The 26,855-nt window shown below is 39.5% G+C and overlaps 1 protein-coding gene across 27 annotated transcripts in view; it reads right to left on the reverse strand.

Annotated features, from left to right (window-relative positions):
* Positions 1–26,855, reverse strand: part of rims2a (regulating synaptic membrane exocytosis 2a) — a 153,234-nt gene that overhangs the window by 60,374 nt on the left and 66,005 nt on the right. For 22 of the 27 annotated variants that reach the window (XM_088409546.1, XM_088409533.1, XM_088409531.1 and 19 more), the window contains 7 exons: positions 16,184–17,124; positions 7,594–7,805; positions 6,287–6,406; positions 4,115–4,214; positions 3,888–4,011; positions 2,123–2,169; positions 1,603–1,715 (listed from right to left, as the gene is read on the reverse strand). In XM_088409546.1, the coding sequence (XP_088265672.1) occupies positions 1,603–1,715; positions 2,123–2,169; positions 3,888–4,011; positions 4,115–4,214; positions 6,287–6,406; positions 7,594–7,805; positions 16,184–17,124 (1,657 nt within the window). Of the gene's footprint in view, positions 1–1,602; positions 1,716–2,122; positions 2,170–3,887; positions 4,012–4,114; positions 4,215–6,286; positions 6,407–7,593; positions 7,806–7,980; positions 8,049–16,183; positions 17,125–26,855 lie in introns of all 27 variants that reach the window. The other 5 variants (XM_088409548.1, XM_088409537.1, XM_088409532.1 and 2 more) reach the window with 1 other exon arrangement.

The raw sequence follows: 26,855 nt of genomic DNA on the forward strand, positions 1-26,855 counted from the left end.
TACCCCCAAATTTCATAGCCTGAAACTGTACACACATGCATGCACACACCTATACAACACATACACAAACATATTTCTTGTAAACCCCACATGCTGTTTATACGTTTAGTTCCGGTTACCTTATTTCTCGTGTACAAGTCGACCCCCCCCCCCCCCCCCCCCCCCCCTTTGTTTAATTTTAATTTGGGTTAATTTTACCACGAATTGTAGGTCTACCCCTATTGCTTACACATTATCATGGCGGCCCAATTAAAACACATGGTGTGTGTTAGTAAAAATGATTAAAATGATTACGGTACTTAAAAATGATTACGGTACTTTTAGATACATTAGATGCATTTCTTCAGCGTATCTACCGTACCTTTGCAGTTAAGGAGGGAGGGGGTCAGGCAAAAACGACACAAGTGCGAGGCAATGTACGCATGTGTAGACGCAAATGCTGAAACTAATTTTGCAACAATTTAACTATTTGAAGTTTCAATGTTTTATTATTTTGACACAGCTGAATATGAACAGCACACACCAAATAGGTCTTCCAATTGAAATCCATGACGTCTTTTAGGGGTAGTCATTTTTGAACCCATGCAATTTGTTTGAAATTGAGGTTTCCAGAAATGCATTGCTGAAACCTCCTTTAGCCAAGTGACGACTGAGGTGAGAACAGAGCGTGGATTGGTGTCTCCTTGCTGTGTTTCTCCAAACGCCTGCTGAAATCCACGCGTGTCACTGCTCTCACATATTTGTCTTGAACGGACAAGTCAAGCCACTTGTCCTTTTCATAATAGGTCAAAGTCTGTATGTATGTATCCATCCATAATAACAACAAAACAAAACAAAACAAAAATGCAAACGCAATAAAACGGATGTGGTTACGACGGTCTTGACTTACGATGTTTCAATTGCTAACTAGTTTCTAGCGCACAGTGGATGAATACACTTTGTGGTGGTTCTTTAGAAAAGAAAGGCCATCACCATGGAAGTGAAGTTAGAATAATAAGCATCTCTACACGCTTGAAACAGAATGAGGCGCGCATGCGCCAGGGCGAAGATGATTTTTATATATATATATATATATATATATATATATATATATATATATATATATATTTATTATCATATCATATCAGTCATTTTTAAGCCTTGTAAACATGATATTACTTATTTCACATTTAAATTAATGTTATTCAAATACAGTTATGTGGAGAAAAGTGAGTTATGCAGGTATAAATCGACCCCCCTCATATGGGGTTTGAAAATGAGGAGGAAAAACTTGACCTGTACACGGAGAAATACGGTATATTTCAGTGTGAGTATTTAACCCATTCATTCCAGGTTTTTTAACAAGAAAATGGACACATCGTATCACTGACAATCAGGAATTGGGTAGGTAAAAAGGTCAACAAAATAGACGTGAGTCTGTGACAATTTGCCTTAACAAAGTCACACACCATTTTCGAGTCTTGTCAAAGTGTGCATTAAAATTATAAAAAGGAGAAAAAAAATATCAGTTGGATGTGGCTCAAGTTCCTTTCTTTATAACTGACAGGGCCATTTATCACTAAAGATTTCTGATAGTCCATATAGTAGTGTAAGGTCACTTACTGAAAGCTGTCCTGACAAGTACTGGGGAGCATCCCTCAGCATGTTTGGACTCATTGGGGAGGTGACAGAAATGGACGGGCGATCCATCTTTTGGGACTCAAAAGAACTCGAACCTAAAAGACGACATGAGGCAACCATTTAAGAAATACAGTCCACTTGTGTGTGTGCGTGGGCAGATTGTTTTCTTGCAGATTTTGTATAGTTCAGAAAGATGTCCTTGTGAAGGGTTTGGGAATGGCTCAAAAGTAACATGCTTATGCTATATGTGATAAAATGTTGTGAGTATGATTAACGTGTGGATATAGCTTAAAAACAATAGCGAAAATACTAGTAGTATCCTGTATACTACCACTTACTGCATTATGTAAGTGTCTTAAACATCATTATTACAAATAAGTGTAAGAAATTTAGAAAGCCCTCATAGAATATCCATACTGTAAAGTTTTGGCATATGTTATACTTCAGTTAGACATAGTGGGATTATGTAATGGATAAGGCATGTTAAATGTTAAGGACTCACTTGATTCCAGTTGTGCATGTGTGCTGTCTGGTATCCTTGGAATATCTCTGCAGGAGAGAGAATAGAAAGTGTGAGTGTAAAAGAAAAGGAGGAGGTCAAGTGAATCAATAAGCTAATGCTGAATGTGCTCTGCTTTAATGACCTTAAGTAAAACATTAGTCTTCATTCGTACAGCAGACCGCTTAGCAGCAAAAACCAGGGCAGACAGAGAAATTGACTTATTTTAAAACTGCTGTTGTGTGCGTGTGTGTACGTTCTCATATGAGGCTTGATAGTCAAAACCAGAGAGAATGAAAATGAGGTAAGAACACTTGGTATAGATCACCTCTCATAAATAATATGTTTAAATATATCCATCCATTTTCTATCGCCGTTTATCCTCACTAGGGTTGCTGCCTTGATAGTGCCTATCCCAGCTGATCTATGAAAATAGGCCCTGAATTGGTTGTCATTCAAATGCAAAGTCCACATACACATGCTGTGTGAATGACTTGCCCCAATGCAGCCTGCTGTCCCACAATATACTTCTCTCCCTCTGCAAGTTAAATTAATGGTAAATAAATGATATAATGTTGTTTAATTTTAAATTGATATTTGTAATTTAGTGTACAGTCTTGTTAAAGCGTGCCTGTTCTTGTGTTTCTGAGGTATATATATTCGAGTCGGACACCACTGAAGGTGTAAATGTGAAACGCATGGACCATCACTGATGGAAATGCCATTCTGACTAAACTTTTTGACATCATAAATTACCTCCACCTTGCTATTATTCATACTACAATGAGGCAGTTGACTGTGCACACCAGAATGTGTAATATGGTAATATAGATGACCTATATACAGGGATGCACATAACTGGTATGCAGCTACACATGCCAGACAGAAATCACTGATGTGTTACGTCACATGCTTCAGTTCGTGCATTTGAGTATCCTTGAGAACCGAGCCTGAACAAATGCTGTTGTTTTTTTTCCCTGAAAAGTGGCTCCAAAATGTGCTGTGACTTAACGCATACTTAAATTTAGTGCCTTTGATACTGGGCCAAAGAAGTATGAAAAGAGCATGTGTATGTCGTGCAAGTGACTAACAAGCAAGATAGTGGAAAAGCAATAGCGACTCGCCCTCTTGCCAGGTGGTGAGACAAACTGCAGCAACAACGGCTCTGTAATAGTTTTCTCCTCGCCTTTCATAAAGCTAAGCATGCGCGTCTCATGGCTTCCTATTCTAAGGAGATTTGTTTGTTCACCGATGTGGCTTGGACTGGCTGATGGGGCTGCGTAGCATTCTTGGGAGGGTATGAATAAGATCATTTACCTTGTCACAAACCATGCAAACCATAACTTATGGATTATGAACCTTTTTGAGGACAGAGGCTTGAATAACGCGACAACAGTGTGCAAGTAGACAGTACACTGAAAGCCGCATTGTTTAGAATTAAGACTTGCCGTTTACTGATGTTACGTGAGTGCTGCAAGCTCACTACGGTGCCACAGGGAGACCATACTTGGAGTCATAGCCCAGAGAAAGAGAGAGCGAGTGACTACAATACAAATACGATTCGTCATTGGTTTCAGTGCACAATAGTGCAGTATCTACTAAACTGGGGGAAATATCTCAACACTGGCTAGTTACCCCGGGATTCCATGGACATAAACATGGAGAACCACCTCTAGCTGTGGCCTATGTTGGATGTGAAAAATATAAAAGCTTGCACAAACTATCCAAGCACAAACATACACATTGAACAAGATTTGTGAGTTCTCACCCGATGGGCCGTGAGACCACCAGCTCCACTTGTGGTTCAGGCTTGGATTCTAAAATTATATTGTAAACTTCTTTAAATGTAGCTCCTTGTAAAAGCTTTCCATTCCATTCCAGCACCTGGTCACCTGTAAAATTGCCACATTTGATTAAACTCAGGAGTTCTCTTGTTCCACAAGTCAGCACAGAATTATGTTGAATATAGTGTAACTGTTTGGGTTGTCTGAATACCTGGTCTGAGGTGCCCTACAGTATCCGCTAGACTTCCTTTTCTCACTTTAGTGATAAAAGCACAAAGTCTACCAGATTCTGTCATCTTGCCTCCGACCACCTGTGGTGAAGAAGAGAGGTGAATGTAATCGCACAAACACACTGATTTACTGTTAAGCCACATTCTAGGACAACCTGTGTTTGTGTGTAGCTGTAACTCTTTTGCTACACTCAGTTTTCAAGTATGACTCTCCAGAAAGGCTTTGTCAAAGGAAACTCCCTGATACAAGTATTTATTTGATGTCGTTTGGTTTTTAATGTCCAGAGCATTTAGTCCCTTGCGACAGACTAGTACTTGTGTGTCCCACCTGCGGTTCTATTACAGTGCAAGCCTATGGGCTAGAACTGTACTGTAGTGAAGATGCCGTATTCCACTCTCATCATACAAATAAAATCCTGCTTAATGGAGGCTGAATGCCAACATACAAAGGAGCTTAGGGAAGTCTGCTAAATGAAATGGCTTTATGTAACAGGCTGAGGCCAAAGCGGGAGCCTCGCAGAGTACAACAGAGAGCGATGGACAGCGATGGCAAAACTGGCAGCCTATATGATGGACTGACTGGCTGGACAACAGTGTGTCTGATGCTGCTGAGGAGACAGAAACGCATAAAGGAATCGAGTACACACAAACAAGCATTTTTCGGAGGATCATTCAATCAGTAATGATTTTTTGTTAACCATCTTACTCTTACTCCTCTTTGTTCACTCTTTATTTCTGTTCCCTATTTGCTTGGACTTAAACATATTGTTCAGACCATAAGGCAGGTCTATTTTAGGAAATTTCCACATATAAAGCACACTTGATAAGCTTCTCCGGAGGTTTTAGGTGGATCACCACAAATAAGGGACTTAGAAACCTGTATTAAATTTAACTAGATTTTGCCTTATTAAGACTGTATTTTTGCTAATAGGCAATCATTTGTAAACAGATGTAAAGTACAGTATTTTTAGGACTATAAGATTAAAAAGAAAAGAATGGAAAAGAAAGCCAACATTCATACATACAGGATTTTAAAGGGCACTGTTCTGGCTCCTTAGCAATAGGCACACATGTCTTTTTTTTCTCAGATTTTGACAGATTTTAACCATGTTACAATGTTATTTATCACCCTAAACACCCCTAAGTGTTTTCCCTTTATTAATGCATTTCTAAGTATTCCTTGCTTATTCTGCGCCCTCAGGAACGGCCCCACCCCAACAGATAAACATGACTTGTGAGAGGTCTGATGATGATAAGCCCTCGTGCCACCTGTGCAAGCGTAAATACAGGCCAAGCTTATCCATGTCTTTTAGTTTTGCTTTGGTTTTGAAGTTGGCTATGTAAACAGCAACAGCAATATTAGTTCTAACATTTTACTGTAGAAAATGAGGAAATGGCGAAAAGGTGTGTTTGGGAGCACACAGCCAGACAATCAATAGCAGAAGTAAACAAATCACCCGCGGGTGGAAATGTTGTTATGAATTGTGGTTTTCTAAGGGACCGATTTGATAGGTGGAACGGCTCTTGGTGAACGCGGTCACTTGTTATTTTTATGCATTTTAATGTCAGTAAAATTCCAATTTTGGCTCCCTCATTCACTCAGCTGGGATAGGCTCAATTGACCCATGACCCTCGTGAAGATAAGCGGTCAAGATGATTGATGGATGGATGGATGGATGGATGGATGGATGGATGGATGTTTTATGGTCGGCCTGATTAAAAGGTATCATGAAGGGGGTGAGGCAGCCACGCGGTGAGAGGCGGCTTCCGTAAACGAGGTGTTTCACTTCCTGGTTAGATATATTGGTACCATAAAACTCATATTTAATAAGAAAATAAGCATGTATTTTACTGTAGTAAGTGGAAAAAATACAATGATCTTGGGTCTTTAAGCGTGCCATATTTAGTCATCTTAGTTATCAAAGGAAAACTGTGGCACTTAAGTGTATATGCAAATGCTAGTGTGATAGTATGTAACGTTGTAATTTTGGTGGCTACAGTTTTAAGAATGCTCTTAAAAAAGAATAATACTGACTGAAAACTAATAGAAAGCAAGTATGTGGTTATAATGATATAGATGAAATAGCCCAAGAAAAAAAATCACAAAAAAAGAAAGCACAATATAAATCAACACACTACGAACGTAAGCTCACCTTAAGACCAAGCAGAGCTCCTGAGTCTCGAGGCACACTCCCATCTTTCATTCTCTTATTGAGCAAAATGCGCCCTATTAGGCGATCCCCGTCTTTGGACGGCTGCCACGTCACCGGATGCTAGGAGGTCAGAGCAACAACACACCTTGTGTTTACAAACTTGAATGTGATCACTTTAGATAAGTTCAGCAAATGGGGGCAGTTGTGGAAGTGTTTACTCACTTAGAGGGGGAAAGTTCACCCAAGCTCTGCGCTAAAGGCAGTATATATATTTTTTCCACTTTAGACAATGAATAATTGGTTAATCGGTTTACAATATTCTTTATAGTAAATATGAGACCTAACAAATTTGCAATAGTATTGTTTTTTTCCAGAGCTTATGTGAACCTGCCAGTGAGGGGTGGAGTGAGCATCATGCTGTGCCCCATGCAGAAGCAGCCCCAGTATTACTAACCCAGCACATAAAACTTGTGAAAAAGAGGGCAGTGTTTCACACTGAAGATTCTCTACACATTTACTACAACTTTTCAAGAGGAGTTATTCAAAGGCGAGCAGACTATGCAAAGGGATAAAAGGGTTATCTTTGCCAGAAGAAGAACCAAATTAGAGACACAGTGATCAGGAAAGATGAAAAGCATATTGCATACAACAAAGCAGTGAGACACACATGGGGTGAAAAAAGACGCAGCGGTGGAGGGAAAAAAGAAAAACGTTTAAAAAAACAAAACGGTTTTCCTCTTAGGTGTGCTGACAATTAGTTAGGTTTTTGTATAAAAGTGGATAGAATATTTGCCCAAGGGAAGGTTTTTATCTGGACTGGTTGCTGTGGGGGAGGGCAGCAGAGTGAGAGGGACGGCCTAAGGTTTGCCTGTCGCTCTGACCAGGGCCGCTACTGAGCAACAACACAACATACGAAAAACGAGCATGCAACTAGGAGAGACACACATTCCTTTGTGCCATGACAGAGAAGTTCAGTGTCAGTGGTCATCTTCACTACTACTACTGTAAGGTGTGTGTGGTCTTCTTTTTTTTTTTTTTTTTTCTATTGGGGAGCAAAACAGCAAGTACAAATAGCAAGCAAAGAGGGTGTCCCTACAAGACTTTTTTCAGCCACACCAAGCAAGGTGCAGCCATAATTAACCCAAAATGAAAAGAAAAAAACCGTAAAAGAAAAGATTTTAGACAACGTCAAATCAAACGCAATAAAGACATTTCACCTATTTACGTACACTTAGTGACACAGAGCAAACAAGGACGGGGATCATAAAAAGATTTTTAAAAAAATGCAGGCTAGATTGTCTCAGTACCTTCTCACTATGGCTATGCTCCTCGTTTAGGGTAGTGCTACTGCACGTATCAACTCCTGAGTCTTTAACTTGCGGTTCACACCAAGCCAAGTCCTCTTCAAATGAGTGTCCCCCAAAGCGCACCATTTTCTTTTGCCTCTCAGATAAGGTGTGTGCCGGCTCAGACATAAATGCCTGCTCAATTGTTTTTCTTTTTCCCCTTTGACTGTCCCCTAAAGGTGTGGGATAAAAACAGAAAGAAAACAGAAAAAACAACATGCAAAGGTGTAAATAAAACAAAGGAAATGTGAAATGACAATAGACTCTGGAATACAGGGGATGAAGGCAGGAGAAGGAGAGAGAGACAGATGTTACGAGGCAGGAGGGAGAGGACTCCACATGTCTCACCAAAGACATTGGGGAGGCCTCGCTGCTATGCCAAGACGCATGGTCCCACCAATGGCCATCCAAATCTCCTGTAAGGCGCGGGGAAGGTGTACGCACATGAGAGAGGACAGCAAGAGGGAGCAGTGAGGACACCACAAACCACAACAAAGACACAATCATACACACAGACTCAAATATGCAAAGACCCCAGAGCACATACTCCACAAATTCTCAGACCATATGTGGTCCCTATGGAAAAAGCAAAATGACAGTTGTGGTTATAACGCACACAGCACTGACTTGAATAACAGTCCATTGTAAATTATTCTAGTTTGATTGCTGGTAATCCCCCAAGTCCTCACGAAACAAGATACTGTACTGAACTCCCAGTCAGGCATCAATCAATGTGTGCATGCTGATTACTTTCCTTTGGTGACGGTCCACATCATCGTGCTGTGGAAATGTGTATATGAGTCGTCATTGAAAATTAACATGTTTACATCAAACCGATAAAGAATATACAATTGTTTTTTTTTTTTTTTAATCATACTCAATACTATAATATACTACTAAATAGTATGCGCTATACTCTTATTATTTGCTGTATAGGTGTGGTTATTATGCCATTTTTTGCAACAGCTAACAGTTTTAGCACTTCAGGTTAGTTTCTACCTGTCAACTAAGTGTTATTCTCTACCTTCCTAATAATATGCAAAAAGAAGCGTTGTAAGCATGTGTAAGTATGCATGTAGCAAAAGAGTACAAAAAAGGACAAAATGTCGTGACTTTTGACTTCCTTTGGGGGTGTTACAGCAAGTCACTCTCAAACCAACCAGTCACTCTCAAAGCATATGAAACAATGATTTTTATTTTTTTTTACTCAATTTGTAGTACATTTACTAAAAAGAGATTTGGATCCTTAAAGGAGCATGCCAAGCTAGTGACATGTTATGAAGTTTGGATAGCCGCTGTTCAAGTGCAAAGATGACGGAGGACCGTTAAAGTAACACCTGCTCAAGTTGGTGCAAAGACGAACAAGAATTTGTCACGCAAAACCCATCGCTACAGGATTTTTGGCTGGTAAGCTGGGTAAACCAATAAAAGTGAAAAGTGAATATTGCTCAGTCACTTGCAATTAATCTTCATCCATATGCTAAAATGTAACCTACAATTTAAAATAACTGTTACCCAAATTTAGCTGCAGTTTAAATCTGAAAATCTCCGCAGGGTACATTGTTATATTGACAAGAAAACTAAGTAATTTCACTGTTGGGTTGACTGTCCTACTTAATGACAAAGACATGTCATTCCGATGACAATGACATACTCACGTACAAATGATTATGAGAAAAAACAAGGGCTTGTGCCGGAAAACCATAATGTTTTGTCCAAATTGTTTTAAGAAATGCGTTTACTGTTTTGCACATTTCATTTACGATCTAAGAAATATACCCAAGTGACCGAGAACAATTATAAAGGCATCATTATGAATGATTCTTACAATGAAAGTCATAGCATCGATCTTACTATTATGCGACTGTAGACTATATCAATACAACTATAAATAACAATCTGCAAATGTTACCACACGTTCCTGTTTTTTCATCATCAAGGTAGGATCTGTTGTTGTAGAATGCAAGGATCTTTTATCGTGTGCAACTCGAGTTTCAGATTACTGTGATACTCAGGCTCAACTAACCTCAATTTAAAGTCCACAAAGGACGGCTATGAAAGATGAGCTTCTGAGCACATCTTTTTTAATTGAAGGGGAAGACCCATATATGGGCTGAGTTATTACAGCAGTTCACCAAAGTAAAAAAATAAAATCTCCAATGCTTCTGCCAATAGAAAAATGTTTGAGTTTCTTATGGTGTGTGCTTTTGCAGCTCAGAAAGATGAACACTTTGAGAACAATTTTGATTATAAAGATTGAATACTTACTGGTAGTCTCATATTGCAACCAAAGATCACAGTAATATAATATTTACAATAGAGAATAATTCAATATTTTAAAACACAGCTGTTTAATATCCCTAGAAAACGTTTGAGAACCAGTTTGAGTGGAATGTTACAGTGGCTTGCATTCCAATGATTAATGATTAAAAAACAAACAAAAAAACACAGCTTTTTTTATACACACTTAAGAATTGCTAAGATTACTATATTTGAGTGTGACGTCGTTGATGAAAGAGGTAACTGGATAGCTACTTTTTCAAACTGAAGATCCATAAAATCTTATTGTGAAGTGACATGTTTTGTCTTTTCCAGAATTGTTAAAAAGGATCATCATTATTATAACCGTTCAGTCATCACAAGTTTGTGTGAAAACGAATTATTCATTTTGATAACTCTTTTGAGTGTCCCTGGACAGGCGTTAGCCTTTGTGACCCTCCAACAACAGCTGACAACAGTGATTATCCTCCGCAGCTGCTTTTGTGTCAGCAGTATAAACACGAGAGAGTATTTTAGCATGGTAGACAAACTCCATTGAACCAATCCCTAGCCTGAAGCCAGACTTTTTTTTGTTTTTTAAGTGAGATGAGAAACTCACATAATTACTGTAAAAGCGCTATACGGACCAAACGCGTTTGATCAATTCATTAACCAATGAGGTGCTTGGCTTGAGTGGTTTTCTCCAGTGCATCAAGCAAGTAAAATCGAGATGTAGAAGACATTGACCAAAGCAAAGTCCTGACTTCAACTCTCTACACCTCTGTGTTTTACCCGAGAAAATATTCGTAACCTTCCCAACTTATAAGAATTTGCTCTTATACACAGTCAATGAAACATCAGTAAACATGTGTAAAGTGAGAATTAGAAGGAATGCATTTGCCGGAACTCGGTATAGGCTAATTCGGTCCCCACTCAGGACTGGCGTGAATGTGAAGTGAATGAATGTCTGTGAGCTGGGATAGGCTCCAGCTTCCCTCGGTATTCCTGCATGTGTTCTGGTATTGTAAATGCATGCCTTATGTGTATTCATCTTGTATTTCTTTGTACATACACACCATATCACTTGAATTTGGAGACATATTTAATTGCACACACACATGTCAAGTATACAACATATCACCAATATTATTTTTCCAAGGCTATCATCTAAATCTGTTAAAGCAAGTGGGCAGAGGTGTCAATACAGAGACCCGTGGAGGATTCCTTTCTCTCCTCAAGGTTTATTAACAGTGGCAGTCCAAAAGTGGCCACTGATCGCCAACAAGGCACTGTGTGTGTTTTTAAGAGAGGAGAAAACGCATCATGGTAGTGAATTGTGAGCATCAGCAGTCTACGCCCAGCCCTGCCTGTTCGCCCTGGATCCTTGGCACCACAAAACGCTGAATCAGGATGAAGGCAGAGCGCAGGCGGTGGTGGAGTTCACCACCAGCACGCTCTCAATCACTTTGACAGCTCAATAAAAAACAGTGTAAACTATTAATTGGATCATTAATTATTGATGCTTGTTTTACTCTAATTCAAGAAGTGCAGAAAAGAGGCATGTGTGAAACAGTGTTACCCAGTTGATAGTGGTAATGAGAACAACTAATTGCAAGAGATCCAAGTATACATTTTAAAATACTACTACTATCTACACCGAGGTCTGCAATTCCTGCCTTTGAGGGCCGGTGCCCTGAATGTGTTCCTGTTTTCTCTCCCAAACACGCTTGATTCAAATGATTAAGATCATTTTCAAGTTCCTGCAGAGCCTGCCGATGAGCTAATCATTTTAAGCAATTGTGTTAGGGAGAGAAAACCCCTGAGCCATACTAATATCAAAGAGTTAGTTACCCTATTAAACTTCACCGGCTTTATCGCTGAGAAATAGAAACTAACCAAAGCATCTTAAGGATCAAGGTGGACTTCACCTTGATTTCCATTCTTTCATAGGGCAGAAATACATGGAGACTAGGGCTGCACCAAAATGAACATTTTTGAGTGAAACTGAAAATGAGAACGAAAAGCTGAAAAACGAAACACCAGGGGCAAAATAGAAAAAAAAAATATTAAAAAAAACTTTATTGCACATTGGCTTGTGGCAGCCAAAGCTTCACGAGTAGGCCGTAACATCATACGGAGCGCCCTGCACAGGTCTTTAAGTGATTGATGAAAATGAAATACTGCATGCTGCATAATTTGGCTCTGCATATTATTCTTATTCAGTGTTTTAAAGCCTGTTTAAAGGAGGCTCATTTTAGTGTGTTCCAGTCTTTTTTTTTGTTAAATGTTAGGTTAAATGTTAGGATATTTATATATAATAATATAATAAACGCAGGTTTTAGTCTTTATTCTTTAATATAGTCATTAAGATACAAACCACTCGAATGGAAGAAAGAAGCCTAAATATTTGTTTAAGTATCATGAACATAAGTGACTAGATGGAACATTTATTATTATTAAGTTAAAATATCAAAGTACTTTCACAACCATCATTCTTGATATGTCGGTTTTTATAGACTGATATGAGGCCAACATTATTTTGACCTGCAGTTATTAACTTTTAATGCATTGACAGATAATTTTTCTGTCTGCGTTTGAAATGTCACACTGCGACTGAATTCACTAGGAATATAGTTAGCGGCTAGCGCTAATGGTAAAGCAGGGGTGTCAAACTCATTTTGGCTCAGGGGCTGCATGGACAAAAATCTATCCTCAAGCGGACTGGACAGGTAAAATAATGTTATATATATGGCAAAAACAATGAGGGATAATTATATGTAGATTTTTGTTTGGCACACTGGCCTGGTCCCAATTAGCCCCCAAATAGCAGGGGTCAACATTAAATATATTGTCAAAAAGTACAAATAAAAGATAAAGACATATAATAAATGAAGAATTAAATACAATGGAAGACAAATATCCAGAGGAAGGAGGATGCCCCAATCAAAACCCTAACCCAAACCCTGAGTCGGTTGTTATTTGAGCACTAGCCTGAGTTGCGGTTGACAGCAACTCAAGACAATACGCTCATTAATGCTTGTTAGTTTGTAAGTTGCAGTGCTGATCTTCGCATCGCTTGCAAACGTAAGAATTTTTGCCTAACTTTCATTGTTCGGCACGAGGAAGCCTGTGGATGACTGAGTCCGCTGTTTTCGAGCACTAGTCTTAGTTGCAGCTCACAGCAGTTTGGGACAACCTGCTTGTTAACTGTTATTTCTATTTTAACGCAAATTACATTATTCGGGGCAGCGAACTAATGGGTTTTCTTCTATTCAATTTTTTTCAGTGCTTCAAAAAATCATCTTGTGGTCCAGATTAAACCTCCTCGTGCGCTGTTTTGACATCCCTGAGCTAGAGACTTGTACCTTGGGTGGCTTGTGTTGATCCTGGTGGTTCTGTGATGTGATGGCAATAAAAACTGCGAGGACTCAAGCTAGCCACTCCAGTAATACAGTGAGGAACGGCTATGTGTATTGCATTGCATTGCTACGGCTATCTATTATGTGGTGTGTTTATTTTGAAATTGGCCATCACAATACGACGTTTCAGTGTGACGTCAAGTTATTCATCCTCCTTGGCAGGTCTTTTTTTTTGGCTTGCTTGTGAAAGTAGAGGCTCGGCAGTAATTGTCTAACAAGTGACGCCCTTCTCCATCTGTGTGCTAATGTGAAGACAGACACTTGCTGATTTTTGCGTCATCACAAAATCTGTTTTTGGATGTATTGTTTCAATGAGAATTGTCTTCCAGTGGCCAAAAAAATGGTGCACCCAGAAAAGGAAGGCCAAAATTCACATTGGCACATTGACATTGGAGAAGTTTCTTTACAGCTATACTGGGTTGCAAAAACTGATTTATACGACCATGAATCATTTAGCAATGTTTGGCTTTCACCTCATTGCTGTAGTTAGTCATTCATTCCTATTTTCTGTCTGTTTGACACTATTAAGAGATTGCATGTCAGAGGAAACAACGAATAAAACACAGGGAGAGGTTCATAGTGGTAAATAAGTAACCAGATCTTACAGGCATGAGTTGGACCTATTAAAGTTGGCACACCCTCATCTCCTAACTCCCTTTCTTCTTATTCCATCATATGATTCTCTCTCCTGGAGCACCCATGGGTTTTTGGGGGGTTGAGAGGATAAAAAGCACCCTGCTTAGTTTGCTATTACATCACATGTCCTCACCCAGGCAAGCTGAGTGCAAAAACCCTGCGATGCTGACAGCCCACGTATGGCCAAAAGGTCCTTTGCAACCTCTCTTTTGTCTCTTTGCCGATCTGGCCTTAGGTGCAGGCTGATTGTTTTAGTTTTGCTTTGGCTGCAGAAAAAAATAGTCAAGGTCAATCTGTAGAGCTTAACATAAAATGAATATCATAGTTTATATCATTGTGGACATCAGGCGTATGTATGACTTTTCCTGTCACCTTTACGTTATAGTTATCAATATAATTATTCTGTATCATGCATCCAAATAATAATGCGAATTCACCTTTTAGCATCAGCTGAGTATTTTAGGGGTTGGTCATCAAATTTGCAGCAAGCATACTTAAGAAACGCTGTGCTTGTTGACTAATAAGTAAAATGGCAATTATAATACAAAAATATACCCACACAAGTTTTGTTTGTTTTTTTTGTTTGTTTTTTGGTATTGGCATCACTTGAAGTATAATTTCTACATGTGGTTTTGGACTCATTCCTATGGGATATGGAGTCATATAGAGGTGGGAGTTGCATGCAGAATATCTAATAAAAAACGCCTCTGACCCAAACACAACCTGGCTCCCTCTCTACCTTTTTTAATGTGGCTACCTGGAAAGCCCCATATCAATAATGTATCACCAGTTCTGGGCAGTGTCTGCCAGACAGGAGAACAGTTAGACTGTGTACATAACAGAACAAAGCAAGATAAGAGCTAAATTAGCGCTGAATCATTTTTAGCTTATGATTAATACCAGTACTTATTTTTTCAAGGTGCTTTTCCAAAGTGTACTTCAACAAACAAAAACAACTAGTAAAGCTGCATTTTGTCAGAGGTATTGGCCTTTCTGATAGATGATAAAACATCAATTTAAAAAACTATTTGTGTACATTTACGATTAACTGTACAAGAGATGCCAACCGTTCATCCATTTTCTATAGACGCTTATTTTCAGTAGGGTCGCTGACCCGCCGGAGCCTATCCCAGCTGTCTTTGGGCAGTAGGCAGGTGACACTCTGAACCGGTGGCCAGCCAATTGCAGGGCACACAAGGACAAACAACCATTCACACACCCAATCGTACCTAAGGCCAATTTAGAGTATCCAATACACCTACCCTGCATGTTTTTGGAAAGGAAGGGAGGAAGTCGGAGTGCCCGGAGAGAATCCATGTGGGCACTGGGAGAACATGCAAAGGGAACAACATGAGCTGGAAAAAAAATCTAGGACTCTGAATTGTGAGGTGGATGTGCCAACCAGTCTGCCACCATGCTGCCCAGATGCTACTCTCCATTTATTTAAAATGAAAACAAAGATTAAAAAAAAAAAAAAAAGCTTCACACTCCAGTTGAAAATTTGAAAAAAATAACTTTACTTACTGTGGAAAACAGACTGTAATTTGTTTGTTTTAGTTATCATTTAACTTGGAAGCTTCCTTCACTTTTTGGTAGAATTTCAAAATAAAGATCTCTACTGTCTACTGCCTGAGAGAAAAAAAACCCAAACCCTCCAAAAATAGCTCAGGATCCATAACTGTTCCTGTCCCTCACCCTCAACCAAAAATATAATTAATATTCAAAATATTCAAAAATACATTTGGTAAAGGATTGCTGACTGCAAAATAAAAAACATTTTTTCAAGTATCACGCATGAACACGCACATGCACACTCACACTCACACAGATATACACACACAAAGATATGGAATCAATGTTTTCCATCATTGTAGTTCATGGCAAGTTGCCAGTGACCCTATGTCAACTAAGGGCCGTGGTAAATATGCATACTATTTAATTAGGGAACCAAATGCTTCTTTGTGTCAAAAGGAAAACAATGAGCCCTCAACATCTTGTAAAACACATTGTAAAGGTGCATCACATAGAGAAGACACTAAGATTGAAGGTTGCATCTGTCACCTAAAGCTACATACACGCAATCAAATCCACATAAACATTAAAATGCGCCTTTGCTGAAAAATAGAAAAAATATAACATTATGTTGATAGTATTATAATGGAGTTTTGATTGCAGGCGCGGAAGGGAAACGCAGAGTAAATACAGAAAGAGGGACGCTGAAAGGAAGTGTTACGTACCTTTTTCACTGACTGACTCACTCTCTATCTCCACATCCTCACAGCTCGTGTATTCCGGCGTGGTTGCCAGTTCCTCTTCTGAGCTGCTCAGTGACACCTGACGCATTTTCCCTCCCTTTTTGGTTTTGTGGGGCTTGGGGGGTGGAGGACGTACTGACTCCGACTGATCCGAACTCAAAGAGTCATTCCTCAACATGCTTTCCATCTTCTCCCTCTTGGTCTTGCGAACAGCTGAATTGGGGTCCAAGTGATGTTGCCGCCTCATAGACTCCCCTCCACCGCCCAGGTCCCCTCTCCGAAGATCCCCAGATCGGTCACCTAGCACAGGGCTTCGGTGAGGCGTCGGGGGGCTATGGTTTGATGTTCTGTGGCCCCCGAGACCAGGACCCATGGGGCCTGGGGAGGACCGGTCAACAGAATAAGACCGCTGTCCCACCATAGGCGGTCGGCGCTCAGTCAGATGTTGCCGTGACAGCCGGATGGGGGCCGGGTCATCCTGCTCGGTGTAAGCTAGCGAGACATCACTGTGACGTCGCTCGTGCCTCAGGCGTCCCACCTCCGCATGCATTCTCATCTGCTCTTCGTAGGGCTGGGGCTTAACAGGATAGCGTGCCAGGTTAGGGTCGCTGCGATAGCGTGTCTGGAACTCCTCCTGTCGTTGTCTCTGGAGCTCATATTCATTGTGTGGCCCGTCAAGCTCCTGGTCCAGAGGGTATTCCTGGGAGTGCCAGCGTCCAGGACCCTGTCGGTCTCTGTAGCCAATCCATGCTGCATTTACGTCTGGATACAAGTGTGGGCCCCGCGGAGCCCGCCGGGGGTCCCCATTGTCAGACGGTGATCTGGGCATGCTTCCGTCTGTCGGGGCATACTGTGAATGGTCAGTGCCCTCCCTTTGGTCGTATTTTTGGTTTGGATCCCTGGATGCAGATGGACTTCGTTTCCTGTGGATCAGAAGAGTATGATCTGTATTCACATTTTGATTTATCAAACAATCCTTTAGGAAAAAAGTCATATTTGACTGTGGATATGTGACACAGAGCAAAGCTCATTTTTCCAATATATTATAAATTTGACTTGAATTTACATTGTTAAAGAAAACATACACAATTTCATAAAGAAAAAATGAATTCATGTTTGTTTCTTTCGTTTATTTCAGTGCCGTTCACTAATTACATTTTAATAACCCACAAAGTGTCTGAAGAATCTCAATTTCTTCGTGGCAACAGCTACAAGCAATGCTCAATGGCCAAGATGAGGTCGCGTGTAATAAGATGATTTAATTTAGGCAATTTTGCCATAAAAACTGTTCATGTTGGCGAGCAATAAAATTAGATACCGATTAGGTGCTATGACAGATATGACTCAAGGTTTTCTTAGGCCTTTGTGTTTGGTTTTTATATACCATTGAATGCTTAAAAAAGTGATCATAGAGGAAGGCAAAGAATGATGACTGCATTTAGTATGATTCATGAACTCCTGTATTGCTAAAATATGAGCTGTTTGAGAGGAAAAGAAGTTGAGCAATAGCGCAGAGCAAATGTGAATCAGAGTCCCACTATGAAATGAATGCTCAAATAAGCTGAGGGCTATTGTTATGGATACATGGTTATGTGACACCATTTTATATAGACCAGGGGTGTCTAACTCATTTTTATCACGGGCCACATTGTAGTTATCGTTTCTGTCGGAGGGCCGTTATGGCTGTGAAGTCAACTAAATCTTAAGTATGATCATCACACATTTACTTAGTTTTGAAAACGTGGGTCAGTAAAATATGTTGACTTGGTGGGAATGGTTACAACAACTTATTTTTAGCCAGAAACTTGAAGTCGTAACTAGCATTTTGCGGGCCATATAAAATGATGTGGAGAGCTGCATTCGACCCCTGGGCCTTGAATTTGGCACCTTTGATACAGATGAATTAACGCTTAAATAATTGTTTTGAATTATACTGTAGATTTCAAATGTCATTTTGCCAACTCAAAGAATATATTTCAATTTTATTTATTTACCAACACCGCCTGCTAATTTTATCCAAATCAACTATCCTATAAATTGATTTAAGTGACTCATTCTATTCACGGTATTAGTCCAAACAACTAGTAGAGTTAATGGTGTCTGCACACAAACCCATCGTTGTACTGCAAAGAACTCTTTACAGTGCTCAACTTTTCTGTGTGCCGGACACATTTGCTTCATTTCATAACACACTGCTTTCACCTGGGCATTAGATGAAATATAGTCAGTGGCTAACTGGTACAAAGGTAAAAAGGAGCTGGCAAATATTTGAACAACCATCAATTCAAATCTTGGCTTTTCAGTTGAGGCTTTTGAAGAATAAGTGTAGTAATAATATCAGGATAGCCATGTGATTCATAACATGAAAAAAAATGTTAAGGATTTCTATCCCTCCAATAAAAAAGACATTAAAAAAAAAACAATGATTTAATACATACATTTTCTTTTTTCTTTTTCAACACATACAGTAGCAGTGTATCAGTGTGTGATAAACGCCGCTCACTCTCAACTCTCGCCGCAGCACGGAGCGCAACCACTACCCCTCTCCCTTGCACTGCCCATTCCCACATTGCATTGCAACTGTTCTTTATGGGCCAGCTTCAGTCTGAGTTGTCACTCTGTTCAATCTGCCCACAGCCCAACCCCTCCCCTACATGTATCTCCGTACAGCTCATCACAGCTACAAGCGCACAGCCTGTGTGTACAAGCGCACAGCCTGTGTGTCGTGCAGAGTTCTTGCCAAAACACCAAAGTAATGCAGATGTAGAAGAGCAGTGGTTTAATTTTAAGCAAAAGTGCCTTCATTTGAACAAGATCGTGAATTAGACTGCTTCAAACTCCAGGTTAGGACTGAGCATGGGAGAGTTGCATTGCATCATGGGCTGCTGTGAAGTGACAGTCCTTAGATTGAAAAAAAAAAAAAAAAAGCAAAGAATCGAGGATGCAAAAATGAAGCGTGAAGCGGTGAGGGAAAACTGTATAGCATTAATGACTGATCAAGGCACAGCACTGTACCACATAATCACGTGGATAAATATACACACTTTACACTTCAGGATTTAAACCCATATTGAAATTACGTTATAATAATTAGGCCTGTCTGTGGATAAAAATGTTGTGTTTCTTCTCAGTAGCTAAAATGTTCCGTAGTACAGCAAAGATGTTTCATTAGTTTAAGTGGATAGAATTCCAAGCATTCAATATTAGTCATTGAAATAGCAAAGATGTATTGGATTTTATCACATGTATTTATGAAATGTAGATCAGTTGGGCCAGCACAATGAACTTTGGTTGGTCGGTTGGTTGGCCCCAGTTCCTTCAGGCCACTATGAATGTCACAACCTGAAATACTATTACTGAAATGACCATACTGTGCCAGCGAGACTAAATATAGGTTCTAATAATTGAATTAAAAGGAAAATGATTCCATAATTAAAATATCATTGACTTGGGGCACTATGCTAAGACAACAAAAGCCCATTTAAATTGTGCTACAGATGTATTCAATGTCATAAATGAATCTGAAAGAACAAATGAGCGGTTTACCTAATTATTCCAGGATTGGTAAACCAAACAAAGAAAATCAAATTCATTCAAACAGCAGCAGCAGCAGTGTTTATGTGATGAGATGTGTATATGTATATTTGTGAGGTGTGATTCATTTAACATGTTTCTGTTTGTTTTGTTTGCTGTTTAACAGAATGCTTGCATTTTGGTTCATTTTGTCTTCATGATTTCGTATTATCTCTCACAACAAGGCGATCTTGAAAACCCAGAGGACAGACATGCACATACAGCAGTAGTATAGACAATACTTGACCAAGCTTAGCTTTGCAAAGCTCAAACACATCGAGGCAAGTTCACATCCCCACTGTCATTCAACCTTTTCTGTCTTTACTGTCTACATGTAAAAACACAAGCTAGCTATGCACATAGCAATCAGGTTTGGCCATCAGCATGTATGAATACCATGGGCACTAGATCAGCTTTTGACAAGTATAAAGCAATAATAAGTATAAAATGACAGCATGCCAGTGTAGCAAATCCTAAACTATCAGTTTATTTGTAATGGAATACAGTGGCAGTGTGGGTCAATTTGTAAGAATCAGGGAGAATGCCAGAAACACTGTCATCCAGATGAAATGGATCCACTATATGTGGTTGAGGGAGGTTTAGGTATGAAGCAGTAGGATGTCTAAAACGCAGTACTAATGTCTGACTGCTGCAGCAATTGAGTCACAAAGCGCACAGTGATGTTCCCCCTCCATCACATCCCCTTATAAGGCAAGATGCAGATGTGATGTCACCATAGGCTGAGACACAGGTCAGAGAAGGAGGCGGGTTGTATACAGCGGATCAGGCAGAAGTGAATTATGAGAACAGGCGGACAAGAGAAAGACGTGTTTTGCAGCCTGCAATTCATAGAGTGGAAATAAAATCCTATCCTATTGTGAGTTAATTACATAAATCCTCTGCTGTGACACCGCGTTGACCGTGTGACTTCATTAATCAGTACACAAGGACAATGTGCACAATAACAAGGACAGGAACAGGGAAATTGGCGGTCCTACATGACGAGTGCCAAAGTTTAGCAGTCATAGACCTTTTTTTTTTTCATTCCAAAGCCAACAATTCATGAAACATTGAAGGAGCTCGGCCATCCGGTTAGGCTGCCTCTTGGATGCAATTTTTAATGTTCAATTGCATATTGCATTGTAATAATGATGCCATAAAACTATTTCATAACGACATGACCCTAAATGTATAGGTGTGGCTGACTACAGGTTATACTATTATTCAAGAAATGTCAAATCAAGAAAAAGAAATCAGTTCATTACCACAAAGAGACAAGAGGAGTGTTGATCAATTGAGACAACCCAGGTCAAATAAAAAGGGCAAAACCATTCATTGAAAGAAATGCAATGTCAGCCCAACTACTTTGCATGCAGTGGCGAGATTTCAAATAAGAACAAATGAGAGACATCTTTTTGGAGAACTCTTTCCTTGAGAGGGAATCTGAGTGACGAATGACAAGAATACAGTACGTCTTGGGAGGGGCACTATTGAAACAAGGTAACCAAAACAACAACGGCAAGATGAAAGCGCTAGTGTGAGCGCCAATGTTTAAGTCTATCGGTGCAATAATGATGAGTAGCCCATTGACATTAATATCAATCTTAATTCCTTAAATGATACTAGCCGGTGTGCAACTATAAAACCCCACAACATAAAAAAGCATGTCACTGTTGCCATATTTGATAAAACCAAGTCAAATCTCAGCAACCTCTGGTATAGCATCAGCACAGCTTGCTTTTTCTTCTTGCCAGGCTGCTGCACACACATTTTCCTGGCCCTTATTGTATATGGCTGAATAGCACAATTTATAATTGCTGCAAAAGCTTCTTGGGATCTTAAAGAAAGCTCAGTTTCAGGATTAACATTAAAATCATTTGACTTCTATGAATAGCATGAGGTCAAGCAGCAATGCTGCTCAACCTGCCAGAAAAAAACAACATCTCTGATCACAAGCAGCGCAAGACAGGCAAGCTTATCTAATTCAGCGTGAGGTCACATATACAGTCGTTTCTTTGGTTGCATACAGTAGATCACGCATGCTTGGCACAGTCAATAGAAAGGAGGAAGAGGGAGGGGGAGACAGAGAGTTTGGAGGCCAGGTCGGTGAAAAATTCTCTACCTCATCATTTCTATGCATTATATGGATGCAAATAGTGTACAAATCTCCCAGGCATGGCACTTCGATGATGTAGCTGGTTTTCAGTAACTTGGTTTGAGCTAGATATGGTTTATTCTTTGGGGATGAGTGAATGTGTATTAAGATTGACTGTATATAGTCGGAGCGTTACATTCCGAAATTGATTTCACTTCTGTTCCTATGATTGTCCAATCATGTTTCCCTGTTATGTGCACCTTGTTTGCCTCATTCTTCCCAAGAGGTGGACCGTGAGCTGCAAGGGACAATGGGTAAAGGAGGATGTGACAGCAGACTGATGTGTAAAATCACAGGAAGGCAGGAGGGGGCAGGTTGTTGATGGGGCACTTACAGTACAAAGGTGGAGGTTAAGCAGGGATGGCTCACCCAGTTGGAGAGATAAGCAGATGCTCAGGGCGCTGTGGAATCTAGAGGCTTCCCAAAAATCAGGTAAAAAGTATAATTATATTCAAACTAAGTATTTCTATGACTGAAAGCAAACAGGAATGTAAACAAGGCTACTGGGGCCCAGCTTTGTAAACTTAATGCTGCAAAAAGACGCACTATGCAGGTCTGAGTAGTCTGCATGATCCCAAAGAGGGAGCCAGTGACACACAAATTCAAGACACAGGCAGAGTCGCAGCTTACGTACTGTGCAAACCATACTTAGTTTCGATTGCCATCTTGGTTGATATTTGTCATATTTTGATCAGTTATGCTGTAGTGTGCTGAATAGTCAAAAAGCCTTCTAAACTGTTGAAAATAAATCTTTTAGTGCAGTCAAAGGGTGCTTCTCCTCCTCCTCCTCTTTCTCCTCCTCAAGTACAAACTGTCCTGTGAAGATTTGTTCTTTATTTTCAGTCCTGCACATCAGGTCCACTTAGTTCCCACACTTGACACTGACACAGTTTAGGGACATGGGCTTCTGGTCCTTCAACAGTCATGTCATTGACTTTTAATTATAGTGCAAGGCTACAAGACTTAAGCTGAACAAGAAACTTTGAGGACACTATGTACTTGGGAGACTTGAAGAATCTGGTGTTGCAAACAGTGGTGAAATTTAATGATGACTACGATTAACTTAAACTTGAGTTGTTTAGGTCATTTAAACTCAATTTCCCTTTAATGAACTGATGAAATTAAGATGAACATTCTATCAAAATGATACACTGGAGAAGAAATAAACCACTGAGTCGCTATGGTGGTAGACAATATAATCACATAATACACAGTTCCGTTGTATTGAACATTTTTGTATACTGTATTTGCATTTAATCTTTACAAGGATTGATCAGAATTATTTTTTTAGTAGTTGTTTTTACATTTTAGTGTTTGTATTTTTTATTCCCATAATGCTAAAGTGGCTTTTAATATGTGAAATATAGCTTTCAGGAAAAAAATAAATAGATTAAAAAAAATTCTCAGTTAGACCTGTTACAATATTGTAAGATTATTTTAATCTTTGTCATTAACTTATTCAATGTCGTTGATACTGTAGCAAAAGATGTCAAAGATATGTTGAGTGAATTAACTTGTCTACTGCCAGCCCAATTAGAATGCACTTTTGACATCTTATGCTACAAATTATCGGTAGCTAACAAACTGTGACCAACCCATTAGTTTGTGTCATTTTTTTTTTTAGAACATGAAAATTACCCTATATAAAGAAGTACATATGAAAATGTTGGGGGGGCTCTCCACATGAATACCAGATTTATTTATTTTTTTTGGTGCTTTTTTTTTTTGACCCACCTACCTCATGGATGAACTTAAATTATTACTGCACATCTAGGTAAAGATTATTGCTAATAGTTGTAAATGTCATTTATTGTAACGTTTTTGTTATTTCCTAATTACGGCAACGTACTCTATATCAGGAGTACACAGTGGCAGCTCATTAAAATAATATAATGCGTTGTTTTATAAAAAGACATTAGTGCTCCCTCACCACTTTGTATTCACTTTTTGTAGCTTCAGTACCTGGTGTTTTTTTTTTTTTCTTCACTAAGTCATGCCTTTATATTACGGTGTTTTGGCAACAACTCTTCACAACTCAGGCTGTGCACGTGTGAGAGTTATGAGCAGATGCATGCAAGTGACAACACAGACTGAGGCTGGCCCTTTAGAGGTGTCATTTTTCGCATGCACCTGTTAAAGCTTTAGCAGCACTACGTTATATGCAGCAATACACACCCCTCCTCCTCTGGCTGCCCGTCGCTATAACAAACATGGCAACCTTCGGAGGGGTGACACCCCCCCGCCCGTGTAATATAATTTAATGATAACTAGACCTACGATTATAAAGTGGACCCTCGGTTTACGCCTTACGTTTTATTTCACCTTCTGATGTGGACCGCAACCTTTTTTTCCCCTCTATACGCCATTTTTTTCACCTTACGACATTAAAAAAAATAAAAATAAATAAACTGTTCTCAAACATGACGGTCAGTGTGCGCACTCATACGTCACTACACGTGTCACAGCTTACAGCACTAGAATGCTGGTCCTCTATTGGTTGGCGTCACGACTCCCTAAGATACTGGTCTATTATTGCTCAGAGTCACGGGTCACTAGGATGCTGGTCTGCTATTGGTCGGCGCACAGGGTCACAAAGATGGCTAACTAAAAGCTTTATCTTTTGTGAGAGGGCTTTCAAATTTGTATTTATTGTGCATTTTAGTGCTTAATTCAAACTTGAATTGGTTAACCATGGGTCCCAAGATTGCTAGTGATGTTAATGTGGGAATTAAGAAGATGACTGGTCTTGAAACGAAGCTGGAGATAATCAAAAAATATGAAGAAGGCTAAGACAGCTAACTCGGGAATATGTGGCTCGTCACGTCAGAGGTAAATAAATCATTTATATATTGTTTATTTACATAAATCAGATTCCACAGCGCCCTGGTCCATTGGGGGGGGCTGTTCATACTTCGTGTTCACTTTTTCACTTTTCACTAGTGTTTTCTGGTCCCCATTAACCACGAAAAAACTAGGGAATACTTTTCATTCCTTTTTAACAAAACTGTACTATACAAATGTCAACACTGGTGATGAAAGAATTGAAAATGGAATTTTTGTCAAAAACTGCTAAAGCCTATCCCTTCATTAGCTTGAATCTTCCTGATTTTGAGAATCCCATCATATTGCAAGGATCATAGTCTTGAGATTAATGCAGTGATAAAACTAAACTGTGAGATTCAGATATTGCTGCAGTCATAGCAATGAAATGAAAAAGGCTCTGCCTTCCCTGACTGCACATTCCTGATAACATATCCTTCCTTCCATAAGCACAACAACCAACGTGAAATGTGTTCATGTTGTTTATACTGTCTATGGTTAACAGCCTCTGCTCTGCACCGCATTGCCTGTTAGGTCTCCTTTTTAAGAAGAGACATGGCTAGCATTCTATTTAGGCCAAGCCCCAATAGACTACGCCATCAAGATTAGATACAAGTTAGAACTACTACACTGATGCGTGCTCCAGCCCTGTTTGCAGAAAAGGATTAAAAGAGCCAAAAACAAAGACTTTTGTTCATCACACTAAAAAGGGCACAATACATAAATTCTTTGCTGTCGGACCTTAATACAACACCTTTATGAAAGAAGGAATCATAAATTATGTTTGCTTGATCTTAAAATGTAGTCGCTGTAAAAAAATGGGCTGGTGCGTTATTTGGTGGCTGCAAATAACCAAAATCCACCTCAGCAAAGATTGGTAATTCTATAAAGTACTGCGTAACTGAACATACTCTATGAAAAGCTATATGCAATAGGAAATATTGTCTGACTTGATTTCACTGCAGCGTACTTTACTGTAAGTGTGTTGGGCATCCTCACCCTCAGTGGCACTCCGAAGAAAAACACATTCACAAACAAACTGCTTACATACACAAACACACACAAACAACTACCCACAAAACAACACAGCCAATTACAGCCAGAATAGGAGAACCACTGAGGTATCCTGATACAAATCTAAGATTGTTTGACAGTAATGGCAAATTCAACACTGTGACATTCTTAATTGTGGCAAAAAATGGACTTGGGGACTGCTGATGTACATATGATGAAAAGTGTCAAAAATCTGAAAAAAAGGAAGAATAATCGTAAATTTGTTTGGTAAATGGAGAGAGAATGTTAGCATCATCTCTGACTGCTTTGTGTCTGATGGAAAATGGTGCCTTTGATAACATGGTAAGCCCATATTCAAATCTATAATCCTTCATTCAAGCATTTTTATAATTTACTGCAGTAAAGAACATGACGATATCAGCGCCGATATCATCGGTCCTAGTTGACGAAAATGCCACTTCCTACAATGGTGTGGAGCTCTTGATTTGCAATTCAATACTGTAATAATTAATAAATTCAATAATTCTCTAACTAATTCAAACAAAAATGGACAAAAATGAACACTTTCTATGTACTATGACCACATGTTTATATATACGTGGATTTTTTTTTAATTTATAGACCAACTGTGTTCAAATGGGACAACAAACCAAGCCTCATTACTCTATTGAAGTGTACAACATGGAAAGATATTAAAAAAAAGTATGCTATACAGTAAATCTCTAAAGAATTATGGTGAGACTTGCTCCAAAGGGTCGTCAATATTATGACGACTGCCCAAAACGGTGACTTTGTTGCCATAACACACTTCTGTCCCATGCAGGAAAAAAATCAGTCACTTAAACGGTCCATTCGTTAATCTCCAATTTACTGGTAACAGCCACTTTAAGTAAGCGGTGGCTAGGTTGTACATACTACAGTATTTCCCATCAGGCAGTGTATATCCAGCAAATTGCATAGAGGGGCAGGAGTATTCAACAGTAAAATAGATATGCATTAGCCTCTTGTGCGGAGGCTCGGTGACGCAATGGTCAGGGACCAGAGTTCAAATTCACCTCGCTCCGGCCTTAGAGTGAGTTCTCTCCAGGCATT

The sequence above is a fragment of the Hippichthys cyanospilos genome, chromosome 3 (genome assembly GCF_059441005.1).
Source record: "Hippichthys cyanospilos isolate Australia breed blue-spotted pipefish chromosome 3, RoL_Hcya_1.0, whole genome shotgun sequence".
In the NCBI taxonomy this organism is placed as follows: Eukaryota; Metazoa; Chordata; class Actinopteri; order Syngnathiformes; family Syngnathidae; genus Hippichthys; species Hippichthys cyanospilos.